Source organism: Aotus nancymaae, unplaced genomic scaffold (genome assembly GCF_030222135.1).
Source record: "Aotus nancymaae isolate 86718 unplaced genomic scaffold, 86718_ANA_hifiasm-v0.15.2.pri h1tg000059l, whole genome shotgun sequence".
In the NCBI taxonomy this organism is placed as follows: Eukaryota; Metazoa; Chordata; class Mammalia; order Primates; family Aotidae; genus Aotus; species Aotus nancymaae.
The window spans coordinates 72917478-72941998 of NW_026988473.1; the positions used below are offsets into that span (position 1 = coordinate 72917478).

General features: G+C 38.4%; 1 protein-coding gene across 10 annotated transcripts in view; it reads right to left on the reverse strand.

The window, feature by feature from the left end:
• Positions 1-24521, reverse strand: part of NOX4 (NADPH oxidase 4) — a 154149-nt gene that overhangs the window by 52643 nt on the left and 76985 nt on the right. For 9 of the 10 annotated variants that reach the window (XM_021665640.2, XM_012444856.3, XM_012444854.3 and 6 more), the window contains 3 exons: positions 22122-22329; positions 20036-20200; positions 19838-19900 (listed from right to left, as the gene is read on the reverse strand). In XM_021665640.2, the coding sequence (XP_021521315.2) occupies positions 19838-19900; positions 20036-20200; positions 22122-22329 (436 nt within the window). The remainder of the gene's footprint in view (positions 1-19837; positions 19901-20035; positions 20201-22121; positions 22330-24521) is intronic. The other variant, XM_021665639.2, reaches the window with a different exon arrangement.

Consider the following 24521-nt stretch of genomic DNA (forward strand, 5'->3'; position numbering starts at 1 on the left):
AAGCAGATACTGTAAAAGGTAATTACACACGATGTTTAACATCTCTTTGGGTCTCATAGGAGACTGTAAACTTCTCTCTTCTAAGTACCAGTTCAAGGTATCAATATAGCTTCAAATGCTGGTCTGATTTTGAATGGATAAAACAAAATATTGTTTCTCTCAACCTCTTGGAAATGATGTCTTTATAAGTCAATGATACTTCTCCAAACTAAGAACTTTAACAGTCTTTATTTAAGCATGTAACCTCATATTTGCAAAGAAGCTTCACAGAATAACAAGAACGACTTCAGTATTTGTGGTTTGAAAACTGAAGATCTTAGAATCACATTTTAGTGTCTTTGCATTAAAAAAAATCCAGATTCACTAATATTGCTAGAACACATTGTAGTGATTCATTGTTTTCTCACTGTCTTTTTGTTTTAGAAAACAACTCAAAGGGAAGAAATAGTACAAGTACTGATATCTATAGCTTTGTTGTTTCTCCTAAAACATGAATAAAAAGATATGCCCATGGATATATTCAAACTACAGAATAATATGTGTAGTTTGGCACACATTAATATTAAAATAAAAAGAGGTATTTGTGCTTTTTTTCTCATTGAAGACAATATATAATAAAATTTTAGGAATATTAACTTGGGAAGTATAAATGATGACAGAGAAGTCTCACAATTATTTCATATATATCTATTGTAAGGCCGGTTGCCTCACTGGGAGCCGAATGGACACGCCCTTCTCTCTCCGTGCCTGAAAACTACGTCACCATTCTGAGTGCATTACTCAGCATTTGCCCTCTCCACGCAGGCTCCCCGTACCCGTTTCCGCATTCCAATCTCAGCCCTGCACCTGCCGAAATTTTTAAAAGCCTGCCAAAGACCTGCCCTATGCCCCATACGTCCTCGACCAGCCCCTTGTCCGAGCCCAGTCCCTTCATAGCCAATGAAATTACCTCCTCTTTGTTTCCCCACAGTCAATCAGCTACCTCCACTCCCTATAAAACCCCACGCCCCAAGAAGAGAAGCGTGACTTCTCCAGCCCCTCCTGTCGGAACGTAGAACCTCGCCCAGGAGCTAATTAAATTTCTTCGTTCCAATAACTGGCCTCAGTTGCCTCATTCCAACCTCGGTTGCTTCATTCAAACCTTACAAGTGGTGCCGAAAACCTGAGAGGAGTTGTAAGACCCCTCCCCTCCTGGAGGAAACTGACTCCTGCACTCAAAGCTGAACAGGGGAGCCTCTCACCTCGAGGTAAGACTTCTGTTGCCCATAACTTTTCCCACTGCCTGCTCTGTGGACTCCCTGCTCGCAAACGCGGCCGCGTCAGGGCCCCCCCTCCCCTCTTTCGCTGCGGGCCCGGGGCCTCGGCCTCTTTCTGAGGACCTGAGCGTAGGGGAGATGTCCCTGCACTCTTGTCTTCTCCCAGTAAGGGGTCTCTCAGGGCCAGGAATCTGAGGGAGATGTCCCCACCTTCCTGCACCCTCTCGTAGTCTCAGGTGCTCGGTGGGATGGCCTGGGACACTGAGCCACCCTTCCGATCATCTTCGCAGCAATGGCTAATGTTTGGGTAATCAGAAGCCCTGTTTACAACTTCAGGCCCTGCCCAGGAGCAGAACCAAATCCCTGGCTTACACCACTAAAACATCTATCTCAAACTCGCCCTTTGGCATATAAACTCCCGCTAATTGAGTAACTGCCACTTTCAGTTTCTCTTCCTAACCTCAGCACAAGTAAGCGAATGATTAAGTAAATTCTAAGCAGCAAATCCAGATTCGGCTGTATTCTCGGCTCCTGTTTCTGCTCCTATCTCCTAACTCTCTCACTCTCACTCTCACTCTCCCTCTCTCTCTCTCTCTCTCTCAGTGATGGCCGCTGGTGGCTGTTTCCCACTTCTAACTCTCTATCTCCCTCTCTTTCTCTCTCTGTCTCTCTCTCTAGATAACGGCCATTACCTGCTTTATAAAGTAACTGTATTTTCAGTTTCTCTTCCTACCCCTGGCACGAGTGAGCGAGTGAGTGAGTTTATATGTAGTCCCACGGCCTAACAGCTACAGGGCTTGTGTGGGCCTCAACCTGCAGTTCCACGGGGACGTCATAAAGCATAAAGCTGCTCCCAAACCCCTCCTGCTCCTCGTCCTCCGAGTTCTAACATGGCCTCTCCTGTTAGTGCCCACACTCGCTCACACAGCACTCCCACCAATGGGAGTTCCCCTCTTTGTCCCCTCTACACAAAATCCCCAATCCCTCCTGCCCCTCCTCTTTCAAAACCCCAACCCCCTTCTGCTCTCCCAGGTCCTAACATAGCCTCTCCTGCTAGTGCTCACACTCACCTACACAGTGCTCCCAGCAGCGGAAGCTCCCTCCTTTGTCCTCTCCGTGAGGTGGCCAAAGCAGAGGGTGTTGTCCAAGTGCACGTTCCCTTCTCCCTTACTGATCTATCCACCTTTAAAAATGCCTAAGGTCATTCTCCACCAATCCTACTGTTTACACTAAAGAATTTCCCTATCTCACTCAGGCCTATAACTTAACCCAGCTGCCTTCCTCGACCAATTAACCAATGCTATAGTCCTACATACCAGAGTAAACCCAGACTCCCCAGCCGGGACCACCCTCCTAGCAGCCCATTTTATCTTCCAGTCAGCACCAAATGTTAAAAAAAAAAAAAAACTAAAAAAGGCAGAGGAGGGCCCCCAAACTCCCATACGAGACCTGGTAAACATGGCATTTAAAGTTTTTAATAGCTGAGAGGAAAAGGCTGAGGCCATCTGCCAGGCCCATTTACAGCAACAGGTAAGACTCCAAACCCAAGCCATTGTAGCAGCCCTAAGGCCAGCAGCTTGCCCAGCGTCTAGTATAAGGAACTCCTCCAAGTTCCTCCAAAAAGGTCTCCCAAGACCTGCCCAGACTGCTTCAAAGGTCCCGCCCGGGCCCTGCTTCAAATGCGGCCAGGAGGGGCACTAGGCCTAACTGTGCCCCCATCTGGGTCCAGCCCCTGGACCCTGTCCTATCTGCAAACAGACTAAACACTGGAAGGTAGACTGCCCGTTCCGGACTACAGGCTCACCCCCTGCATCTCCATGTGAGGGGCAGGCCAGTCCAAAGAATGCAGTCCCTTCGTTTAAACTCCTCGGCCTCATGGACAATTGACGCAGCCCAGACTCGAGGACCCCCATCGCCCTTGCCAAGCCTAGGGAAACGCTGCAAGTAGTGGGTAAGTCCATTTCCTTCTTAATGGACATGGGGGTTGCCTATTCTGTATTGCCTTCCTACTCAGTGCCTAGTATACCTTCCCAGGTTTCAGTTATGGGAATTAATGGAAAGCCTTCCTACCCTAATCAAACTCATCCTTTAGCCTGCGTCCTCCAAAGACACCCCTTTTCTCACTCTTTTCTAATCATACCCTCATGCCCAGTACCCCTATTAGGACAAGATATTCTCCAAACCGTGGGGCCACTCTCCAACTTACTGGCCCCCATACTCAAACCCATCACCCACTCACCTCCTACTGCCCCTCCTAACCAACCCTATGCCTGGGCTCAACCCCTCGTCTCAACCCCCTATCCCTCCTGATGTGGTTAATCCCTTAGTATGGGATACCTCTAAGCCTGTAGTGGCCAGACATCACACGCCAGCTAAGATACTTCTTAAAAATCCTACCCACTTTCCCTCACGTCCTCAGTTTCCCATCTCAAAAACCCACCGCCAGGGCCTAAAGCCTATTATCACCTAACTCCTAGCACAGGGACTCCTTATTCCTACCAGTTCCCCTTGCAACACTCCTATCTTGCCAGTCCAAAAGCCGTGTGGCTATCGCCTAGTTCAGAACCTGTGCCTTATCAATAAGGCAGTAATTCCCCTCCACCCTGTAGTTCCCAATCCATACACCCTATTATCAAACATTCCCTCCACTACCTCTCATTTTATAATTCTTAACCTTAAAAACGCCTTCTTTACCATTCCCCTTCACCCTAAATACTACTTTCTCTTTGCCCTCACCTGGACTGATCCTAACACCAACCTGTCACAACGGCCTACCTGGACGGTCCCGCCTTAGAAATTCCAGGTCAGCCCTCATCTTTTAGGCAGAACTTAACATACAACCTTAACTTCTGCCCCTCCAGCCCTGTTGCCTTCTCCGCCTGCCACCGCAACCTGCCTAAATAATCACCCGCCATTAGCCTAATCTCCAATATCACACCACTCCAGCAATCACCAGCTCTGGACAGACTGCCATAAGCCATCATTACCGGATAATAAAACAACCACTAGAATGTTAGAGTGCCCGGCAAACTGTATGTAGACTATACTTAGAGATACTCCCAGGGAACATGGCTAATATTCCAGTCCTATACCTGCATTGTCCCTAAAGTTATAAAACAACTTAGCTCTGTAAGCCATACAATCCTGGAAAATAAGGCCACCCTAACTAACCAATTCAAACCCTCAGATAGCACCTCTCATCCTTTCTCCTGGTTAACTCTAGTACAGCAGGGAGCCAACATGTTAAACTTAACCAAAACTGTAAACCTCACTCACTGCTTTTTATGTGCCTCTCTCAGCAACTGCCCCCCGCTTAGCCGCAGTTCCTCTCCGAACCGGATTCAACCTGTCACAAACGCCCACAGGACCTGACACCACCTTAACGGGAATCCCCTTATTCAAAATACGCTCCCAGTCTCTATGTTATGGGACAGCTAACAACCCCAGCCTCGGGTGCAACACCACAGTAAACGTAAAATCTTCCCTTTATGCGCGCCTCCAGGAGGATACTTTTAGTATAATGGAACCCTAACCAAAGTTATCAAAACATCCTTCACATTCCCCTGTGTGCCTGTCACCCTAGTCCCACAGTTAAAAGTATATGGACAGGCTGAGTTCCTGTACCTCATCACACCGTCCCCTAATCACCGGGACAAATGAGCAGTCTTCCTCCCAATAGTAATAGGCCTCTCTTTAGCATCCTCTCTAGCAGCAGCTAAAATAAGAAGTGGAACCATGGGCCACAGCATCACTTCAGCTGCTCAACTGGAGGACAAGCTCCGTGTGGCCATTGAGGCATCAGCCGCCTCTCTGGCATCCCTCCAGCGGCAGATAACGTCACTGGCTCAGGTAACTCTCCAAAAACGGTGGGCCCTAGACCTGTTAACGGCAGAAAAAGGGGGTATCTGTCTGTTTCTCCAGGAACAGTGTTGCTATTACATCAGCAAAACAGGCCTAGTAGAAGAAAATGTCAATACTCTCTACCGCCTCCAAAAAGACCTCTGAAGGAAACAGAATACACCGGGCTCTTCCTTTAACTGGTGGCATTCTCCCATATTTACCTCGCTAGCTCCCGTTATCCTTCCCCTCATCATGGTGTGTATTCTACTAATGTTAGCCCTGTTATTCTCAGCTTTTTACAAGCACGCATAAGGGAAATCTCCAGGGTATCCGTAAACCAGATGTTACTTCACCCCTATGTCCGAATCCCAACTGAAGCACCAGCCAACTGATCTCCCCACTTTGCCCCTATTCAGCAGGAAGTAGCCAGAAAAGAAGTGACGTCCTATATCATCAAAAAGGTCGGAATGTAAGACCGGTTGCCTCACTGGGAGCTGAATGGACACGCCCTTCTCTCTCCGTGCCTAAAAACTACATCACCATTCTGAGCACATTACTCAGCATTTGCCCTCTCCACGCAGGCTCCCCGTACCCGTTTCCGCATTCCAATCTGAGCCCTGCACCCACTGAAATTTTAAAAAGCCTGCCAAAGACCTGCCCTATGGCAAGCTTGCCCCGTACGTCCTCGACCAGCCCCTCGTCTGTGCCCGGTCCCTTCATAGCCAATGAAATTACCTCCTCTTTGTTTCGCCGCAGTCAATCAGCTACCTCCACTCCCTATAAAACCCCACGCCCCAAGAAGAGAAGCGTGACTTCTCCGGCCCCTCCTGTTGGACCGTAGAACCTCGCCCAGGAGCTAATTAAATTTCTTTATTCCAATAACTGGCCTCAGTTGCTTCATTCCAACCTCGGTTGCTTCATTCAAACCTTACATCTATGTTTTAAAATTGATCCAAGCCTTTGCTATGATAATAATTTTTAAGTATTTTGAAATTTTAATTTAACTGTAAACATTAAGATATTGCTGAATCTCTTTAGTTTTCTCCAAATAAAAAACAAAGTTTGGATCACGTCGACCTTAATGTAAATAATAGCATATATATTCACCTAAGTCTAAGAAAAAAAAAAAAGTGACAATTCGACTGCAAAAACAGACCTGGAGAAATATGTACTTTAATATCCTTGAGAAAATATAACCTTTAACTTCCAATTATTCCTTCAATATAGCACTGGGTTTTTAATGTGCACAAATGACTAATAATATTATAACAAAATATAAAAAGATATTTGTAACTTGTCTTATGTTTGGAAACTAAATGTAAAAACGATGTCACTTGATGTCTCTGCACATTGTTCTTGAATAAATATGGATTTATACAACATAAAACAATCACAAGCTGCATTTTTATTTGTAAATCAAGAGCCTTTTAGTAAAAATTAAAAATGATTCCAAAATAGCAACTTTTCTATAACTAAATGTGTTAAACCTGAGAAAATGATCACAGAATATGATGTTCTTTAATCATTTTTGTCAAGTCTTTATTTTAACCCTTTCTTCCCAAGTTCTTAGTTTCATACTTTTGACTGCCTGTTAAACGTTTATACCAGAAATTCATTCTAAATTGACCATATCTAAAATTACTGTTGTCTTATTAATATTTCCAAAACTATCTTCTCCTTCTAATTCCATATATCTGGAAATAGAACCTACATCCTTCTCAGAACAGAGACTCAAATCTCTCTGAGTAATACTACTTATTTATCTTGCCGGCATTCAATCACCTTTCATTTCCTTTCAAACAGGCTTCCCAATGAAAATGTCTGATCACAGCAATCTCCTATTGATTAACCTTTTGTTCCCCTGTGAAAAAACACCCATATTCTTTGTGTCCTATGGCCTGTGGCCAAACACGTCTGTTTCAAATTCTTTCTGGCTTTATAGCCATGTTTCCCCTTGATTTACTCTAATCGAGCTAAACCAATACTTACCAACTAATACATTTTCTAGTCCCTTCATCTCCCTACATGCAAGCCTACTCATTTTGAGTGACTTCTTTTCCATTTCTCATGTTGAATCCTAGCAACTTTTCAAGGTTTATCTTAAATGCCCCCATTTTATAAAGATATCCTGATTTTTCCTGCCAAGAAAATTCTCATTTCCCTGAGCCCTCAAATTATGAGTATGACTCTTATGCTCCTTATTACAGTCTAGCTCTTTATTTTTATGCAACTTTTCCTGTATTAATAAACTGTAAATGTCTTAAGATCAAGAACTATTTCTAAATCATTATTACATATTCTACAGCACCTTGTACATTGAAGGTATCAGTTGAATACATATTATAATATCAATTGAATAGTAAATACTGGATAAAAAATACAGGAGAATTAACCTGAGAATGAACACAAATGTCAAAGGTGGGCAATACTTCTAGAATTTATTTATTCACTCAAGAAATATTTATTTAGTGTCCAAAATACTCCACAGACTATTATGCTACGAGCTCATGCAATTTCACAACTGAAGACTGTTCCAAGTCTACAAAAAGACAAGAACATGGAACACTGAATATTCCACAATTAATGCGACGTCATGACAGTAAACATTTTGCCAAATTAAAACTTTATGGCTCACACCTATAATCCCAGCATTTTGGGAGGCCGAGGTGGGTGGATCACAAGGTCAAGAGATCAAGACCATCCTGGTCAACATGGTGAAACCCCGTCTCTACTAGAAATACAAAAAATTAGCTGGGCATGGTGTCGCGTGCCTGTAGTCCCAGCTACTCAGAAGGCTGAGGCAGGAGAATTGCCTGAACCCAGGAGGCGGAGGTTGCGGTGAGCCGAGATCGCACCATTGCACTCCAGCCTGGGTAACAAGAGCGAAACTCCGTCTCAAAAAAAAAAAAAAAAAATTAAAACTTTAATGCTTTTGTGTTTATATGAAAGAAAAAAGTGTTTAATTGTATATTTGAATGAAAAATATGTTAAATATTAAAAAGAAAGATTCTGGAAGAATATGTAAATGGAATTTTTATTAACTTGGATTGAACATGTGCATTTACCTCAGGTCCCTTAGGCAAAGGGAATACTAAAGTAACAGTTTAGAGATATAAAAATAGACACCACAATGGCAAAAATAGTATGGGGAGTGATAAGAAAAATAAAGAGATGTTAACAAATTTTTGAAAGTGACAAGTGGATGAGGTGGTGGTTTAGGAACTGACTGAAGAAAACATATGAAGCCAAAATCCCACTGCCTTCAAACAGAGATTACCTTGAGAAGCAAGCCCATCTTTTGATCAGAACACTGGAGAAACTCAGGTCTTAGAGGTAATAGGAGGAAGTTAGAGTTGGGGATCATTATTTTAAAGAAAAATCTGTTTGTGTCTGTATATGAGTTAATTTTATCCCAAAATTCACTTTGCTCTGATCACAGGCTACGTAACTACTACTCCACAAAGCCAAGAGGAGGGTGGAACACAAAAGCCTCTATGTATAGAAATAACTGGTCATGGACAGCAGGGCTGAGATGCCAGTCATTCGCCACATAAATATTTAATGAAAGCATTCTAAGTGTCATCTCGAAATAACACGTCCTAAGTGGAGTAGCACAAATTTCCATCAGAACCTCCTCTCCATCCCCAACCTTCCCTATATTAATGAAATTCCAGTTGCTCGGACCAAAAACTTTGGAATCAGCCTTGACTTCTCTTCTTTTCACATTATATATACAATCCATGGAATAAATTTTGTTAACTCTAACTTTGAAGTATATTCAGAATACGATCACTTCTCACACTTCCACTGTTACCACCCTGGTCATAACCATCATCATACCTCGACTGGACGACTGCAACAGCTCCTAACTGGACTCCTAGCTGGACACCCTGCTTCTGCTCTTGCTTCCCCTTATCTAGTCTGAACACAGCAGCCAGGGTTATCCTGTTGAAAAGTAAGCCATATCATGTCACTTCTCTAACCACACTCTTCCATGACTCCTTTATCCATCAAAGTAAATCCAAAGGCCTAAATGTTCTGGAAATACGAGCCTGAATTGCAGAGTTAAAATCTGGGTTGGGAATATAAATTCGGGACGTGAAAACAATATAGATGATGAGAGAGACTACCAGAGAACTGTGTACAGCTAGAGAGGAAGAGAAGTTGAAGAAATGGACACTGGTATGTTCTGATACTTAGAGGTTCCGGGAATGACCAGGAACGACAAAAATAGAACAACCAGAAAATGTGGAGAAAAACAGATAAGTGGAAAAAAGTGTTTCAGTAAAGTGAATGATCAGCTGTATTAAGCGCTGCTTATTGGTCAAGCCTGTTGAAGAGTGAGAACTTAACAATAACATGGTCACTGCCGAACCTGGAAATGCTTTAGTGGTGTGCTGTGGGCAAAAGTTGGTTGATTTAAGAGAATGGGAGGAAAGGAACTGGATTGCTGAGAAAGGGAGCGATAGCTAGAAGGGATGTGAGTCAAGAAAGAAACTTTTATTCATCATTTCCTTTGGGTCCTTAGGCAAAAAGAAGCATCCAAAAATAAGGATTGGATAAATTAAGCTCAATATTTAGTAGATTTACTCTAAATACACTAACCTGCTAAAGTTCATACTTATCATGCAAACTCTCATTAGACACTAAGGGAATATTTTTATTTCTCCTGGAAAAAAGCCAAACTAGAGCAGTTAGATGATGTTTAAGTCTCAAGAAACTCAGCTGTCCCATTAATTTTTCATGAACATTAATCATCTTCTCTGGTAATTTTGACCACTTTGCTTCATCTATGGTTAAGATATATTGTTGCCATGTTAACCTATCATGTATCCAAGCTAATTCTGGTCAAGCAATAAAATTGGGAAACCATAGAGCAAAGCAATTTTTAAGGTTTAAATAGATGAGAGCAAGACCAGAGATCAAAACTGCTGCAGACTTCCTGGTTTCATTTAAACCCACAAAATTAAATAAACAATAGCAATAAAATGTTGCCAATGTTTGTAAGATCCATAGCCATGCTTGCCTGGTTCTCATTGAAAACTGGAAAATATATTCCCATAGTGACTGGTTAAAAGATTAAAAACACAAAGTAGAAAAATGATGGCTAGTGCAGCTATGCAATGTAAAAGTGCAGGCAATAACAAACTAACAGCTAGACATGCTTCTGACTCATGGAAAAATATGTGAAATCAGGTTATTCAAGCTTAAAAACAATGAATCACACAACGGAGAATACAGATGTCAGGAAACCACGTTTGTTCCTGACTAAAAATAATAACAGAAGAATAAAGAGGTATTCATGTAAGCATCAACTCATTACAACTATTTAAAAGGCAGACTCTGCATTATTTCCATAATTGAGAATCCATGAAAATAATGTCTACCTCAGCTAAATATGAAGAGATGCCATATTGTGTATTAATCAGTAGGTTTCATGCTCTCTTAACTTAGGGCTTTTTCCAATTATCTCTAATTTATACAGCTAAATTAGGTGAGAACATACCTTCATATAGGATTTGATTTGGTAGAAAATCTTAAATTTGGTAATTGCAGAGCACAGCCGGAAAACACTTGCAGACATCCCTTACACAGTTGAAGAACAAAATGTTACATTCTACACAGGTTTTAAATCAATAAAGGTGTGAAGTGAGAGGAGAGTCAATAAACGGGTTCTGGTTCGAACTTTGTTATTGATTGTATTATTTGGGTTTCTTTAGTCACTTCAACGATCTATGCTTTAGACCTCTCAAATGTAAATGCATTTGTAGTTTGGACAACAGATTTCTGAAGTTCAGTTAGTGTAGACAAACTAGAATTTATATGTACCTCAAATTTAATTTCTAGTGTTAAAAATGAAGAATAATCTCATAAAAGATCTGTGTTTTTGAAATCTACTTAAAGGACACCGCGTTGCACTGCTCAGACGCTTTCCCTTCCCACCCGCCTCTCAACTTCCAGGATCAACACACTCATTCGCCATTCTTCCAGCTTCTGAAAGGGTTGCCTGGGAGGGCTCCCTACTGAGACCTGTCCCCGGAATAGCTATCTATAGAACAAAGCTTTTTTGCCTATGTCTAAATGCATCAACCTGGAGGTATCTCAAATCCAAGGACTGGTCGATTGGGGGTTACAAAAGTTTGGCCCCCTGATTTCAAGACAGGACCACTGCAAGCTATCATTTCATCTGCAGAGCTCCGGGCAGACCTTCTGAGACTTCTGTGGAACTGTATCACATAATTCAGGTTCTGCCTTGTCCTTTTAGTCAATTGTTATTGATTGGCTTCCTAAGTATACTTCCCAACAAATCTGCTGCATGCAATATGCCTCTCAGCCTGTTTCCTAGGAAACCTAACCTAAAACATCATTCATCCTTGAGGCTAGAAGACCATAAAAGGTAAGTTAGTCATCAGTCCCCCGAAAGACTGTTTCTAAAACAATCTGTGGCCAAAGCTTAGTCAGTTACTACATACTGAAGAATAAGGGGAAAAAATCTTAGTTTAATCCATGTCTTTGGTCCCTCAGTAACTATCTGAAACAACCATAACAAAATCTATTTACAGAGAGTTTACTATATGCCAAGCATCACACATACCACTTAATTATATCTTTTTGATTAATAGTAGAGTAACTCCATGGAGAAGTTGCTATTACATTTTTATAAAGAAGTAAACCAAAAATTAAGTATGTTGATTTTCATGTCCACAGTCTTAATATTAGAAAGTGGAGCATATAGGACTCCATCCCAAGCTGTAGTATTCTAAAATCCATGATCTGATACGACACAATGTCCTATAATTTCCATCATCAGTTTTGTCAGTAAACGTGTGTATGAGGTTTTACCATGAGAGAATATAGGTTTACCAACAAAAAACAATCACAATTTCCTTGGAAAACCCATCACATTAGGATATCATTCTTGTGTAGGGAAGTCAATGTTATATGTAAAAAACAGTGAAGCACTTTAAATATCAAAACTCTCTTGCACTCCCAATAAATCAGTGCTTAAAGCTTAGTTTTACCTTGACTGAAATAGTGTTTCTGTGCCCTATCTTTTGCACTTTGAAGTTGTACTTTCAGTTTGAAAAGTTTAATCTCCATCTTAAGAAGTGAGATTAAAAAAAAAAAACAACTGAATGTGAAATAGTTGTATATATTATCGATTTGATTCTTTCTAACTGGCATAGGATATGAAAATCAGTATTAGACTTTTACAAACAGGAGGACTTATTCAAATTTCACCACTTTCACAGTATTAAAAGAGCTTAGTAGTATGGACAATCCAAAGCGTTCATATTTCTATAGAAAACACATATTTGTGTTTTCAATAAACCTCAGTTCCAAATGGTAATTTTTAACTTATATTTGTTTTCTGACTCCAGCAACATAGATGTTCAAAAATAACAGCAGTGTTAGGAATAAGAAAGCCCTCAGCACGGACGGATGGTGTGGCAGGAGAGAGACGGTGCAGAACAGGTAATAGCACGTCTCAGACAGACAGCTCTGTGTTTGTATCTCACCTCTGCCTCAACTAAAGGTGTGACTTTGGGCATGCTATTCAGTCTCTCTGAGCCACGTTCTTTTCTGCATCACTGAGTTAACAATACATGTCTCATAGAAACATTATAAGAATTAAATAATGTAATATTCACAAAAGCTATGAAAGAACCTCTTAGGCACTTAATTAGTAGGTACTATTATCTTTGACAAAGATGTGATACTTACTTTTTAGTGGGAATCACCAAATGGGAAATTTTGTTTTACTTCAAAGGAACTCTTAAGACAACTATGCAGTGAAAATGTTTGAAAGCATGCATTTTTCATTTCTAAGTGCCAAATAGAAGTAATTGGACAAAAAATGGCAGGAAAAGACTGTAAATTAACATAACTAATGTAAAATTTGGCTTAGAAATCTTTGCTCTATTCAAATTCATTTCTAATCAGCAGCAAGGTTTGCCTATATTCCACTTATGAAAACAAAAACTCCTCTGAGGGATAGTGCCAATGAGCAAGCTTGCAACTCCCCAAATCTGGGAAAGGTATAAACCATCTCCTAAGCCTACATGATAAACAGATAGTCTGATAAAAATAATTTCTTTGCCTTAAAATTTTATTTAGAGCCAACTATTATAAAAATTTAAAATATCTATGAGATAAAGTCGTTTCAAGAAAACAGTATTTAGAATTGAGGTTTAATAAAGCTTAAGTAAAACATACAAAAACTGATGTTTAGAAAAATGAATGACTGTGAATACAAAACCTAACCTTGTAGAGTCAAGATCTATTTCAACCTACAAGGTGCTAGGTGAATCTAAGAAATATTGATAGGATTTGTCATATAAGCACAGATGGAGGAGCAAGTAATTTTATGTTGTTTTGCCTGAGAATAAGGGAGGTGATGTGAAAAATGACTTCCTCATAGACCAGATATAATCCACAAATTGTGTCTATTTGTCTTTGGTGGTTCTTTCTAAAGACCTTTGCCATAGGTACATTTTCCTTTCCTCTTTTGTTAGAGAGAAGTAAGTACCATCACGTGAAAGATTAGACTTTAATTAAACACTCTACTCTGACTCAGTCTACTCCAAACGAGAGCCACTTTGGAAATAAGTATTTCTCCTTTCTTCTTTATCCCTCCAACATTTCCTTTTCTGTAGTTGCACCCTCTAAGAAAGAGTGTGCTATAAAGAGATGAGGGAAGGAATATCTATCCACAAAGCATGTCTCACGCTAGGTCCTGAACCCTATATATTAGGTGGTTTTTACTCTTTCAACAGATATGCATCGATTATGTGCCAGATACTGTGCTATGAATTCATCTTTCAAAGGGCTCATGGAGCGTATGGTCTCTGAGGAGAACAGAAATTAATTAAACAAATAATTTAATGACTGGTGTTGAAGAGTGCACGCGGGATGCTCTAAAAAAAATGAAAAAGGTCAGGATACTTAATCTAATTGGGAGGGTCAGTGGAGGCTACTCAGCAGAAGTGATATGAAGATGGGATGTGAAGGAGGAATGAGAGTTCCCAGGCAAAGAGAATGGGTGGAGTTTAAGGGGTAAACATGAAAGAAAATGAGGTGGTTCCAGGGTGAGACCCAAAAGTGGGAAAATGGGAAAGCATTAACTAAATGAGTTAACAAAATTTAATGGGATTGGTGGCATGGGGTGGTTCATGTCTGTAATCCCAGCATTTTGCGAGGCTGAGGCAGGAGGAATGCTTGAGGCCAAGAGTTTGAGATCAGCCTGGGCAACATAGAGAGACCCTATCTCTATAAATTAAAAAAAAAAAAAAAAAAAATCCAGGCATGGTGGCATGTGCCTGTAGTCCCAGCTACTCAGGAGGCTAAGCCCGGAAGTCCAGGCTGCAGTGAGTCATGATCACATCACTGCTCTCCAGCCTGGGTGACAGAGCCAGACTTTGTCTCAAAAAAAAAAAAAAAAAAAGAAAGAAAGGAAAAAAATTAATGAGATTATATATTAAAGAACTTCTCAAACCCATTAATATATTAGTAGGCACTATGCATATTAAAATACATATTAAGCAACATTTTCCAAACTAAGCCATTGAAAATGTCTTTTATTCCTCCCTCTTTCCCTCCCTCCCTTCCAACCTCTCTCCATCTCTCTCTTCCTGCCTCCCTCCCTTACTCTCTTTCCTTCCTTCCTTCCCTCCTTCCCTCCCTCCCTCTCTCTCTGCCTCCCTCCCTTTCTGCCTCCCTCCTTTCCTCTTTCTTCCTTCCCTTTCCTTCCTTCCTTCCCTTCCTCCTTCCCTTCTTCCCTCCTTACCTCCTCCCTCCCTCCCTCCCTCCCTCCCTCCCTCCCTCCCTTCCTTCCTTCCTTCCTTCTTCCAATGCCACCTCCCAAGATCTGGGATAATTTTCAGAGAACAACGTTTCTTTAAAGGAATGAAAGAAGTGGTCTCCAAATCCTGGTTTACTACAATTATCCTTTTTTTCTCCTTTTTGTCATTTTGGTAAAAATTTCTTACAGAACCAGAAGAAATAAGATAATTTTTTCTTAAATAAAAAGAAAAGAAAAACTATGATGGATATAGACTGTAGACATCCAACCTCTTTATCTTCATCTCATGCACTTCTGAATCTGAATCTTCTGAAACAAGCCTGCAATGGACTCAGAGCCTTCATGCTGAGGGCTCCCTGGGCTTCCTCGAGAGTCAAGGCCCAGGGTGAGATGTCATTTGCTAGAGGAGGCGACCAATAGGCTCCAGAGCCTCATACACCTAAAGGGGCTTCCCTGAAGTGAGGAAAGCTCCCTTGTCTTTTCCCACCAATCAAAATACATTACTATTTCCCAAAGTGGTCACTAAACCAATATTTGTTCTCCAAGAACAATGTACTGTTCCGATTTCCACATTTTGAGATCCTACAGGGGGAAAAACAGAGCTTTCATTTATATGACAAAAATATCAAGTACATGAGGCTATCCTCATGTTATTTTAATTCTTGATGAACTTGTCAGATATTTATACTGCTATCCCACTTTCTTTTTGATTCATACCCAAACTGTTATTTGGTCATTGATGACAGTGAATAAAAAAAAAAAATTTGAATTTGAAAAGTAATCAAATTCTCTTTCAAAGGTCTACATCACATGAAAGTATTCAGGAACTCATGGTAACCAAAATAATTTTCACGGAATTCCAAAAAGGATTCTAGTTGAGTAAGCAAAATATGTTTTTAGATGATGATGTTTATATGATTACTTTAGCAGAATCCTCCTAACAGAGACTGTTTGAAAGTGAGCTGTTCTCACTGATGTGATTGGTGTCTCCAGGACACAAGCTAAGCACTCCCATCCCTCAACTTCTCTATTGTCCTTAAATTCTCCTTTCTCACAGTGGCCTCTAAAAGAACATCCTGGAGCCCTTCAGGATTGGAAGCTATGTTGACCAACTACTGATCTAATGTGATGGTTGTCAACTATAGGTGATTTTACCCCTCAGAAGGCACCTGGTTACATCTGGAGACAATTTTGGCAGTCACAGTGGGGATACTATTGTCATCTAGTGGATCCAGGCTAAAGAGGCTGCAAAACATCCTATAATACACAGCACAACACATCCCATCCAAGAATTATCTGATCCAACATGTCAATACTGCCATGATTGAAAAATCCTGATCTAGTGCAATCATCCTTGCAAATACTCTTGTGAGACAGCTCTTTGTAATTTCTAGACTGGTCTCATAGTTAGAAATGTCTTTACTATGTTAAATCAAAATGTATTTTCCTAAAACTTTTTTTCCTATTGGGATCCTAAAAGAAAAAAAAAGATCCTTCACCCATATGACAGATTTTCAGATAACCAAAACTACTCTCGTATTCCCAGTTTCTCATTTTCAAGTTGAAAAACCACATGCTCATGTCTTGTACTTGCTTCTTAAAAATGAATAATTTCATAAATGAAAGCAATAATCCAAGTTAAAACCAGATATTTTAAGATTATGAAAATAATAACATCTTTATTACCAAGTACTGACCAATGACGTGCCAAGGGATTTACACACGTGATTTTGTTAACTAATATTGACAATATGAAGGATGCCCCTCCAGGTGAGTATCACTAGCACTGCTTTGCAGATGATGAAATTGAGCCTTAGCAGGGTCGAGAGATATACTCACAGACACAGCAGTAACAACTGAAGGAGCTGACAATGAATTCTAAAGCTTTTGCCCTTCGTGTGAACAGTTACTACTATTTTATGTCACATACAATTTGGTTTTCCTTTCTCAGTCACCTCCCACCCCCAGTTCCTTTTCTTCTGTCTGTTACCTACATTCCCTTCTCTCCTCTTTCTTTTCTTCCCATCTGTGCCTCAAGCTGGCTACAGGGCTATCATATCTGTTACCATAATCACCTTTTAAAGAGCAGTCCAGGCTACAGAAGGCACTTACTTAAAAGCCCTTCCAGCTCTACACACCACTTCTTTGTATTTTCCCTTTATCTTGTGAAAAGGGCCTAGGCCTGTGGAAAGAAATTAGCTCTAGAAGCCTCTCTTCAGTATGAACATAGGTGAAAAATTCTTTGACATACCGTTTTAAGAAAGCCAAAAAGTTTTTAGTGATAGAGTATATACTAAAAAGTAAAGTATCCTCTATAGTTTTGATAAATATATAAGGGTTCTTTATACTATTCTTTCTACTTTTGTGTACATTGAAAAATAGTTTTAAAAATAAAAAAATCCTTTTTTCTCTGTACTTGGTATTTAGCAACTGATTTATTTTCTTATTCCATATTCTCTATTTAATGCTGAAGAAATGATTTTCAAAATAAAGTTGCCAACACAAGGGAAAGTTAAATTCTGAAGTAAATCTCTTATGACCCCAGGATTAAGCCAAACTTCTTAAACTATTTAAGTAAGGACAAACTCGTGTATTTTCTCCCTTTTCAATTATTCCCTTCTATTTTTGTGTTAGCAATTTTACATATATGGGATATACAGATGCAGACAGATGGGAACATGTTTTACAACTATCAGAAGTAAAATATAATTCAGCTGAAAGCCCAAACCTGAACATGTGTTGGTAAGGTATATTACCCAAGCCTCCTGGAACAAAGATGATCTTATTAAACCACCTTGTAAGGCATGCATATCCTACAGGAAGGATGGACATGACACGGCTGTTTGGTTTCTGAAGACAGCTATGTCCTAAAGACACTAAGATCTCAATTTTATATTCCATGCAGGCAACTAAATTTCCTCTATGCCTCCTGATAACATATTTATCCTCTAACTCCAGCCAGCCACAATGCAGCCCAGATGAAATGGTGTCTGGACTCATCTATCATTATTATTGGGGAAACAATTATCAATTAATTCAGTCCTCATGGTAGATCAGTTTTGCTATCTTTCTTTATACAATCGAATGTTGTTCATTATGTCACTGGGTGTCAAACTTTTCCCTAATCATTAATAAATAAGTTTGCTATACACAGAATGCAAAACTTGAAGCAAATGAAGCAGAAATCATTTTTTTTCTTTTTAAGAAACGCTATCGAATGAATGGCTTCTGGTTTGATTTGACACTTCCATTCTGTCTCTTTGGTCCTTCAAATATGGAACTTTCTGGTCTAGCTGTCTGCACAAGCATATATTTCTCAAGGGGTAAACTCTGAAAATCAAAGTCATAATAATTGCTACCGTGTATTTGCGTGTATCTGACATTTTCTTGTTCCAGGAGGTCTTCTACATGCGTTAGTTTGTAATGGTTCACTTAAATCTACAAAAAATATCTATAAATAGGTAGTGTTTTTATCTCAATATTAAACTGAGGAACCAAATTTACAAAGAACTGAAGCAATTTGCCCAAGGTTTCAGAATATTCACTTGAATATCAGAATTTTCAACTTGAATAATACATACAATTTGAAAATAATTCCCATTCACAGTACAACCCTACTTTCAAATCTCAGCCCTTTGTCATTAGTTATTTTTTTGCATTTCCCTCACCCCAATTTGTCTGTCTTAAGCATACATGTAAACATGTGGTCTCGGTTCTCAAATGTCTTTCTTAAAAATTGAATAAAGCCCAAATCTCCATCATCAATGAAAATATCAAATAAATTACAGTACTTTCCCACTGTGGAATATTACACAGTCATTAACATGAATGAGGCACACAGAGTAATACGGGAAGATGTCCGTCATACGTTGTTGAGTGAAAGGAGCCAGTTACAAAACAATATGATCCAGCAAACAAATGTTAGACACTCATATATGCAGAAGCAGATGGGAAGATATCTGGAAAGATACGTCAAATTTCAGAGTAAAGGATTGGGAAGTGGGGAAAAAATAATTTTAAGTTTCTATTTTATTTTATGTCTGTGAATTGTCTAAATTTTTTAAATGAGCTCATGCTATTTTGATAATAATATTAAACAATATGCTGATTAGCTAATCATATTTGATGCTGTCCATTATTTAGTTAGATGCCCTCCCATGTCATTATTCACTCCATTTGGTTTTTCTAATTTTACTTCCCATTCTGTCTCCCATTACCCTGGATTTTACTTTTTCTAAACACTGCATTTTTTTTTTTAATGCTTCCACCCCAACCCAGAGTATCTATATTTCCCCTAAATTCAATCACTAAAGAAAATTGTATAAAATCAGATTTTCCATATAAAAGGAGAAGAGTAAATGTTGACAAAATTTTATATATATATATATATATTTCTTTTTTGGACAAGGTCTTACTGTCTTGCCCAAGCTGGAGAGCAGTGGTGTGATCAAGGCTTAGTGAAATCTCAAACACTGGGACTCCAGGAATCCTCCTCCTTCAGCCTTTCTAGTAGCTGGGACTACAGGTGTGTAACACTACACCTGACTTTTTTTTTTTTTAATTTACTGTAGAAAAGGGGTCCCCTTATGTTGTTCAGGCTGATCTTGGAACGCTGGGCTCAAGCGGTCTTCCTTCCTTGACCTCCCAGAGTGCTGGAATTAATAGGCATGAGTCACTGTGCTTGGCCTACATTTTGAAACAACAAGCTTTATTACATTTTAATTCACTACTTCCTGAATTGTAAGGTGTCAAAAGAATAATAAAGAATAATTACAAAATTCTTGAACAGATAACTATTTTCCTTGCGAAAGGATGGTTACTTAAACATCAGGAATACTATGATAGCCTTGAATACCTTTTAGAATGAGATAGAACACAAAAAAAGAAAAAGATGCATAGCACGCTACAAATGTGAAAAATCAAGAGATATGTTTCTTACCATTGTGAGGGTAAATGGATGATTTTCTAATGCAGATACACTGGGACAATGTAGAATAATATACTAAAAAGCAACAAACAGATAAGTTTTAAATGACCAATTTAGAATTTCAACTATTTCAATGATGTGATGTTTGCTAAGTTCCAAAAATTACATAAGGATAAAGGCTATTTAAAAAGTTGCTGACCACTGACTCACCTGGCCAGGTCTTGCTTTAAAATTTTCTTTGACCATTCGGATTTCCATGACATCTGAGGGATGACTTACGACGGAAATGATGGTGACTGGCTTATTGCTCCGGATATACCTGTAAAGTCTTTCAGCACAGTACAGGCACAAGGGTCCAGAAATCCAAAGCCACGTCTAAGATAAATTTTTGAAAATAAACTTCAAGAAACACTCATATTGTAGAAATCTACACCCTTCCCAATTGCTTATTGCTTACACTATGGTAATAATATGTTAATTTGTATTTTAAATCAGAAAACATAAAAAAAGTAACAAATAATAGATGTTCACTATCATTCAAATAAACAAAAGTATAAAATAAAATGGAAAGTAATATCAAACCCTACCCTCAAACTCACGCTCCGGGTGTAACTACCATAAACAAATAAGTATATATTCTTTTATGCACCTTTTTATGCCTACAGATATGTAATATACATAGACAATATATTTAATAAAAGAAGAAAGGAAAGTTAACAATGTCAGATAAATCTGGGGATAATTTCAGAAATAAAGCATGAGTCTCATGTTTATTAAAAAAGAAAATCCTAGATTTTTAATGTATATAATGTACATGCATAATATACATACATATAATATGTATACATGTTAAATATGTATAGTGCATAATTTTAAAAATGCAATATGATAGGCATGTTATTTACCACTTACTTTTATATAATATAAGAAAAACTGAAAATAATATTTAAAAATGGGAAACCGTGAAAATTTTGAATATGTGTTACATGGTTAGCCCTGATCCCAGGATAAGTGCAAACTGTGGAAAGTGCAGAAGCCTATGTGGCTAACCCTTCTCCTAAAGTTACACATTCTTTCTCTCACATCCCTTTGAGGCCTCCAACTAAAACTTTTTAATGGCCACCATTTTAAGCCTCACTTTAGTTGTTTCAAATCTTCCTTATTTCATGCAGACAGATCATGCGTCTTCTGCATATAATAACATTTGGCCCCTCACTGTGTTATGAGTAGCATTGCAGGACAAGCTCTGCAATGTAGCAGCCTCAACCTTTGAGACAGTCACTTACCCTTTGAGTATCAGGTCCCACATGAGCAAAATGGGAGTCGCCATACCTGCCTTGTCTAATACTTGTGAATATTATGTGAAACTCAGAAAAGTTCAGAAAATTATAGTCTAATAGGGATCTAGAGGATTATTATTAATAATATAATAAATACAAGACTAGTACCCTATTCCAAAGTCATCCACAAATTCATCCTAGCTTTTGACGTCTCCGTCTTCTCTTCCTTATTGAGACATTTGACATCACTATTTCCTATTTCCACCTTTTATAGATGAAGAATAAAAGGTGTTATTTGCCTGGGGGCAGTTCCCATAGACACAGAGGAAGATCAGACCCCTTATTGAACCAATTGCTGAATACTTATGAAAGTTTTCCAGGAGCAAGCATATTAGTCAAAGACCTGGGTTTGCATGCTTCTTCTGCCACTTACTAGTTTGGAGACTTTGATCAAGGTAAGCACAATTTCTTTATTAGACAATTGAGGATAATATTAATTACTTGTGAATACTGCAAAAAACATTCTGTATGCCTAATACATGTTCTGTATTATGCATACAGGATATTTAGCACAATGCCTAGCAGATAATATTAAGCATTCAATAAATGGATTTTGCTATTTACTATTTAAAATATTATACATAATAATACAGTAAAATAGTAATTAGTAGTAGTAGTGATAGGTTTTTTTTACTACTATTTTTATTATTCAACCAGCTTTTCTCAACTAATGGGAAAATGTTTGACCTCTCTTGGCTACAAGCACCAATGCTGTTTTATGCAAAGGTCATATGGTCAGTTAAGTAGAAATCTTATCTATCCTCTAATATCATAGATCTTTTGCCTTGAACTGTCAGGTACCTGTAATGGAATAATAGGTACTAACTTGCTGTTGGAACATCTTGAAATATCCTGCTATGCATGAATATATAGCTTGAAAAGCACATTTATATGTGATGTTGATCAATCATATGGAAACAAATTTTGTAGAGATCAAAACACAAAATTAATCTGACCTGTGGAAAATTAGCTTGGAATCTGGGCTCTTCCACACAAAGCTTCACAAATGTGTTCTGAGTGAACTCTTCTGATTTTGAAAATCCTTCAGGGAAAGGTTCATGAAAATGTTCGTCTGGTAAGGAAATATTCTGAGAGCTGGTTCGGTTAAGATTGATGCAGCCGGGAGGGTGGGTATCTAAATTAGTTTGATACTTCAGCAGTCCTCTAAAATTAAATTTAAAACAAACAAACAGAGAAACGAAAAGATATTGAGATCAGGAGGTGCAGTAAAAAAAAATTTTTTTCTAACTTTACACAGCATTTATCTAAAAAGTGTTCCTTATGTATTATATTTAGGAGAATTTGAAAAATCTTAAAAATTTTAAGAAATTCTTAACTATAGGACTAAAACAAAAATTTTGGCCCTCCAAACAAATGCTATAAATACGTGGTAGAGAAGAATACATGCAATCTCTCCAGATATTATTGAATTTGACAGTCTTTACTTCAAGGCTATTAGGCATTCATATAATCACATACAAGTTTTCACTTCAGTAAACAGTGTAATGATGAATATTTTGCTTGATCTCCAAACATGAGGGAAAAATACAGGGATCATATTTAATTTGGCCAAGTCTGGATAAAACAAGGCTTGCTGGTTTGCAGAGAAACGTCATTCAGAAATAACCAGAAGTGGAAGTTTGTCTCTCTTGTGGTCTGAAAACAATGTATATACAGCAATCAGTCCCTAAATCTGTTTACTCTTCAATTTTTCCATAGACAGAGTCACATAAAAAGTTCAAAATAATAAATCAGGCAGGAGAGCCCGAACTATAAAAATCTCATTCTGATTGTTTCTTACTTTGTGAAAAACCAAGACAAACCATTCAACTGTCTTGTGTTCTGCCTTTCTTAAAAGAAGTGGTTAACATCTACCTCGTAGGGATAATCCATAAAATGACAGATTGCACAGAGCATCAACAAGATCACTGCTGCGTAAGCAAAGACTGCATGACAAAGCAAGATTTGGAAATGCTTTAAAACTTTTGCAGTGTATTTTATTATTTTAAAGAATCCTAAGGAAAAATTTATTTCCAAGATTATCTGTTCTTGGTTGGCTTACAGTATGTTATTTTTAAATAATCCTTCATGCTCCCAAATACTTGATTTTAGTAGTTTAAAAAGATATATTTTTAAGTATGTCACAGCTATGATGCTTTTACAAAAATAATATTTTTAAACAAAAACTGAATAATAATACTAACAGATCCATACATGAAGGTTAGGAAAGCAATGGCCAAGCCAGCCTCCAGTAGTATTCACCATCTCCTCGTCCTGATCACTTTGCTTTCTTCCCTCTTTGCTTATGCTCACTTCCTTTTTATAATTTTATTTTCTTCCTTAAAGCTAGTCATCATGAAGTCATTAGTGAGCATTCAGTACATGCCATGGGCATGCATTATATGACATCATAGTGGACCACACACACACATTTTTTTTTAAGCAATACAGTAAATATGGCCTAAGTATGAGATAAATTGATATATATATCATACAAATATGAGTGAAATTTTTGTCACTAATCATTTATAAGTTTCTGGTTACACAATACAATTGCTGGGATATTATACCCAGACAGCCCATGAATTTGATTCAGCTTTCTTTACATTAATAATTTACCCAATGTTTTGTTTGTATTGGCCATCTGAAGGATAGTGGCTGATAGCTAAGTAGGAAAAAAAAAAAAAAAAAAAAAAAAACCCAGGCATTTATTCTACTGGCCAAAAGTTGAACAGACATCAGCATAATGCACTTAGCACTACTCCAGTGGTGCCTCAGAATTCAACAGAGTCGAATCTGGTTCCTCCAGAAACTCATGATCTCGTTTGGAAGATCTCTTCAAAGAAGCTGAACCTAAGTCAGACTACATATAGTAACTGGAGTAGAGTACTTTAATAATAGCTTAGTAATGTATGGGAAACACCAGGGCTAGCACAGAGAAATTTATATACATTTTACATTATCCTCACAAAAACTGCATGAACTAGGAATTATTATTCCCATTTTAAAAAATTTAAAAAGTATCATAAAAGATAGAATAATACCCAAGGGTCACACAGCTGATAAGTAGCAGTGCCAAGATTTGAATTCAGATCTGATTCAAATTCTGTGCTCTTCACCTCTCATGATATATTACATTAGTTCACTAAGTCCTCACAAATAACTCTGAGAAAGGTAAGGAAGGGGGAAGATTAATGCTTACTAAGAAAGTATCACTTCAGAAATTTTTAGAACATCTATTTCTCATTTAAACTTCAAAACAAAATAATCATACAAGGTAAGTATCTTTATTTTTATTACACATATGAGAAACCTAAGGCTTTTATTAAGAGATTAAGTATAGTCAAAGCATGGGG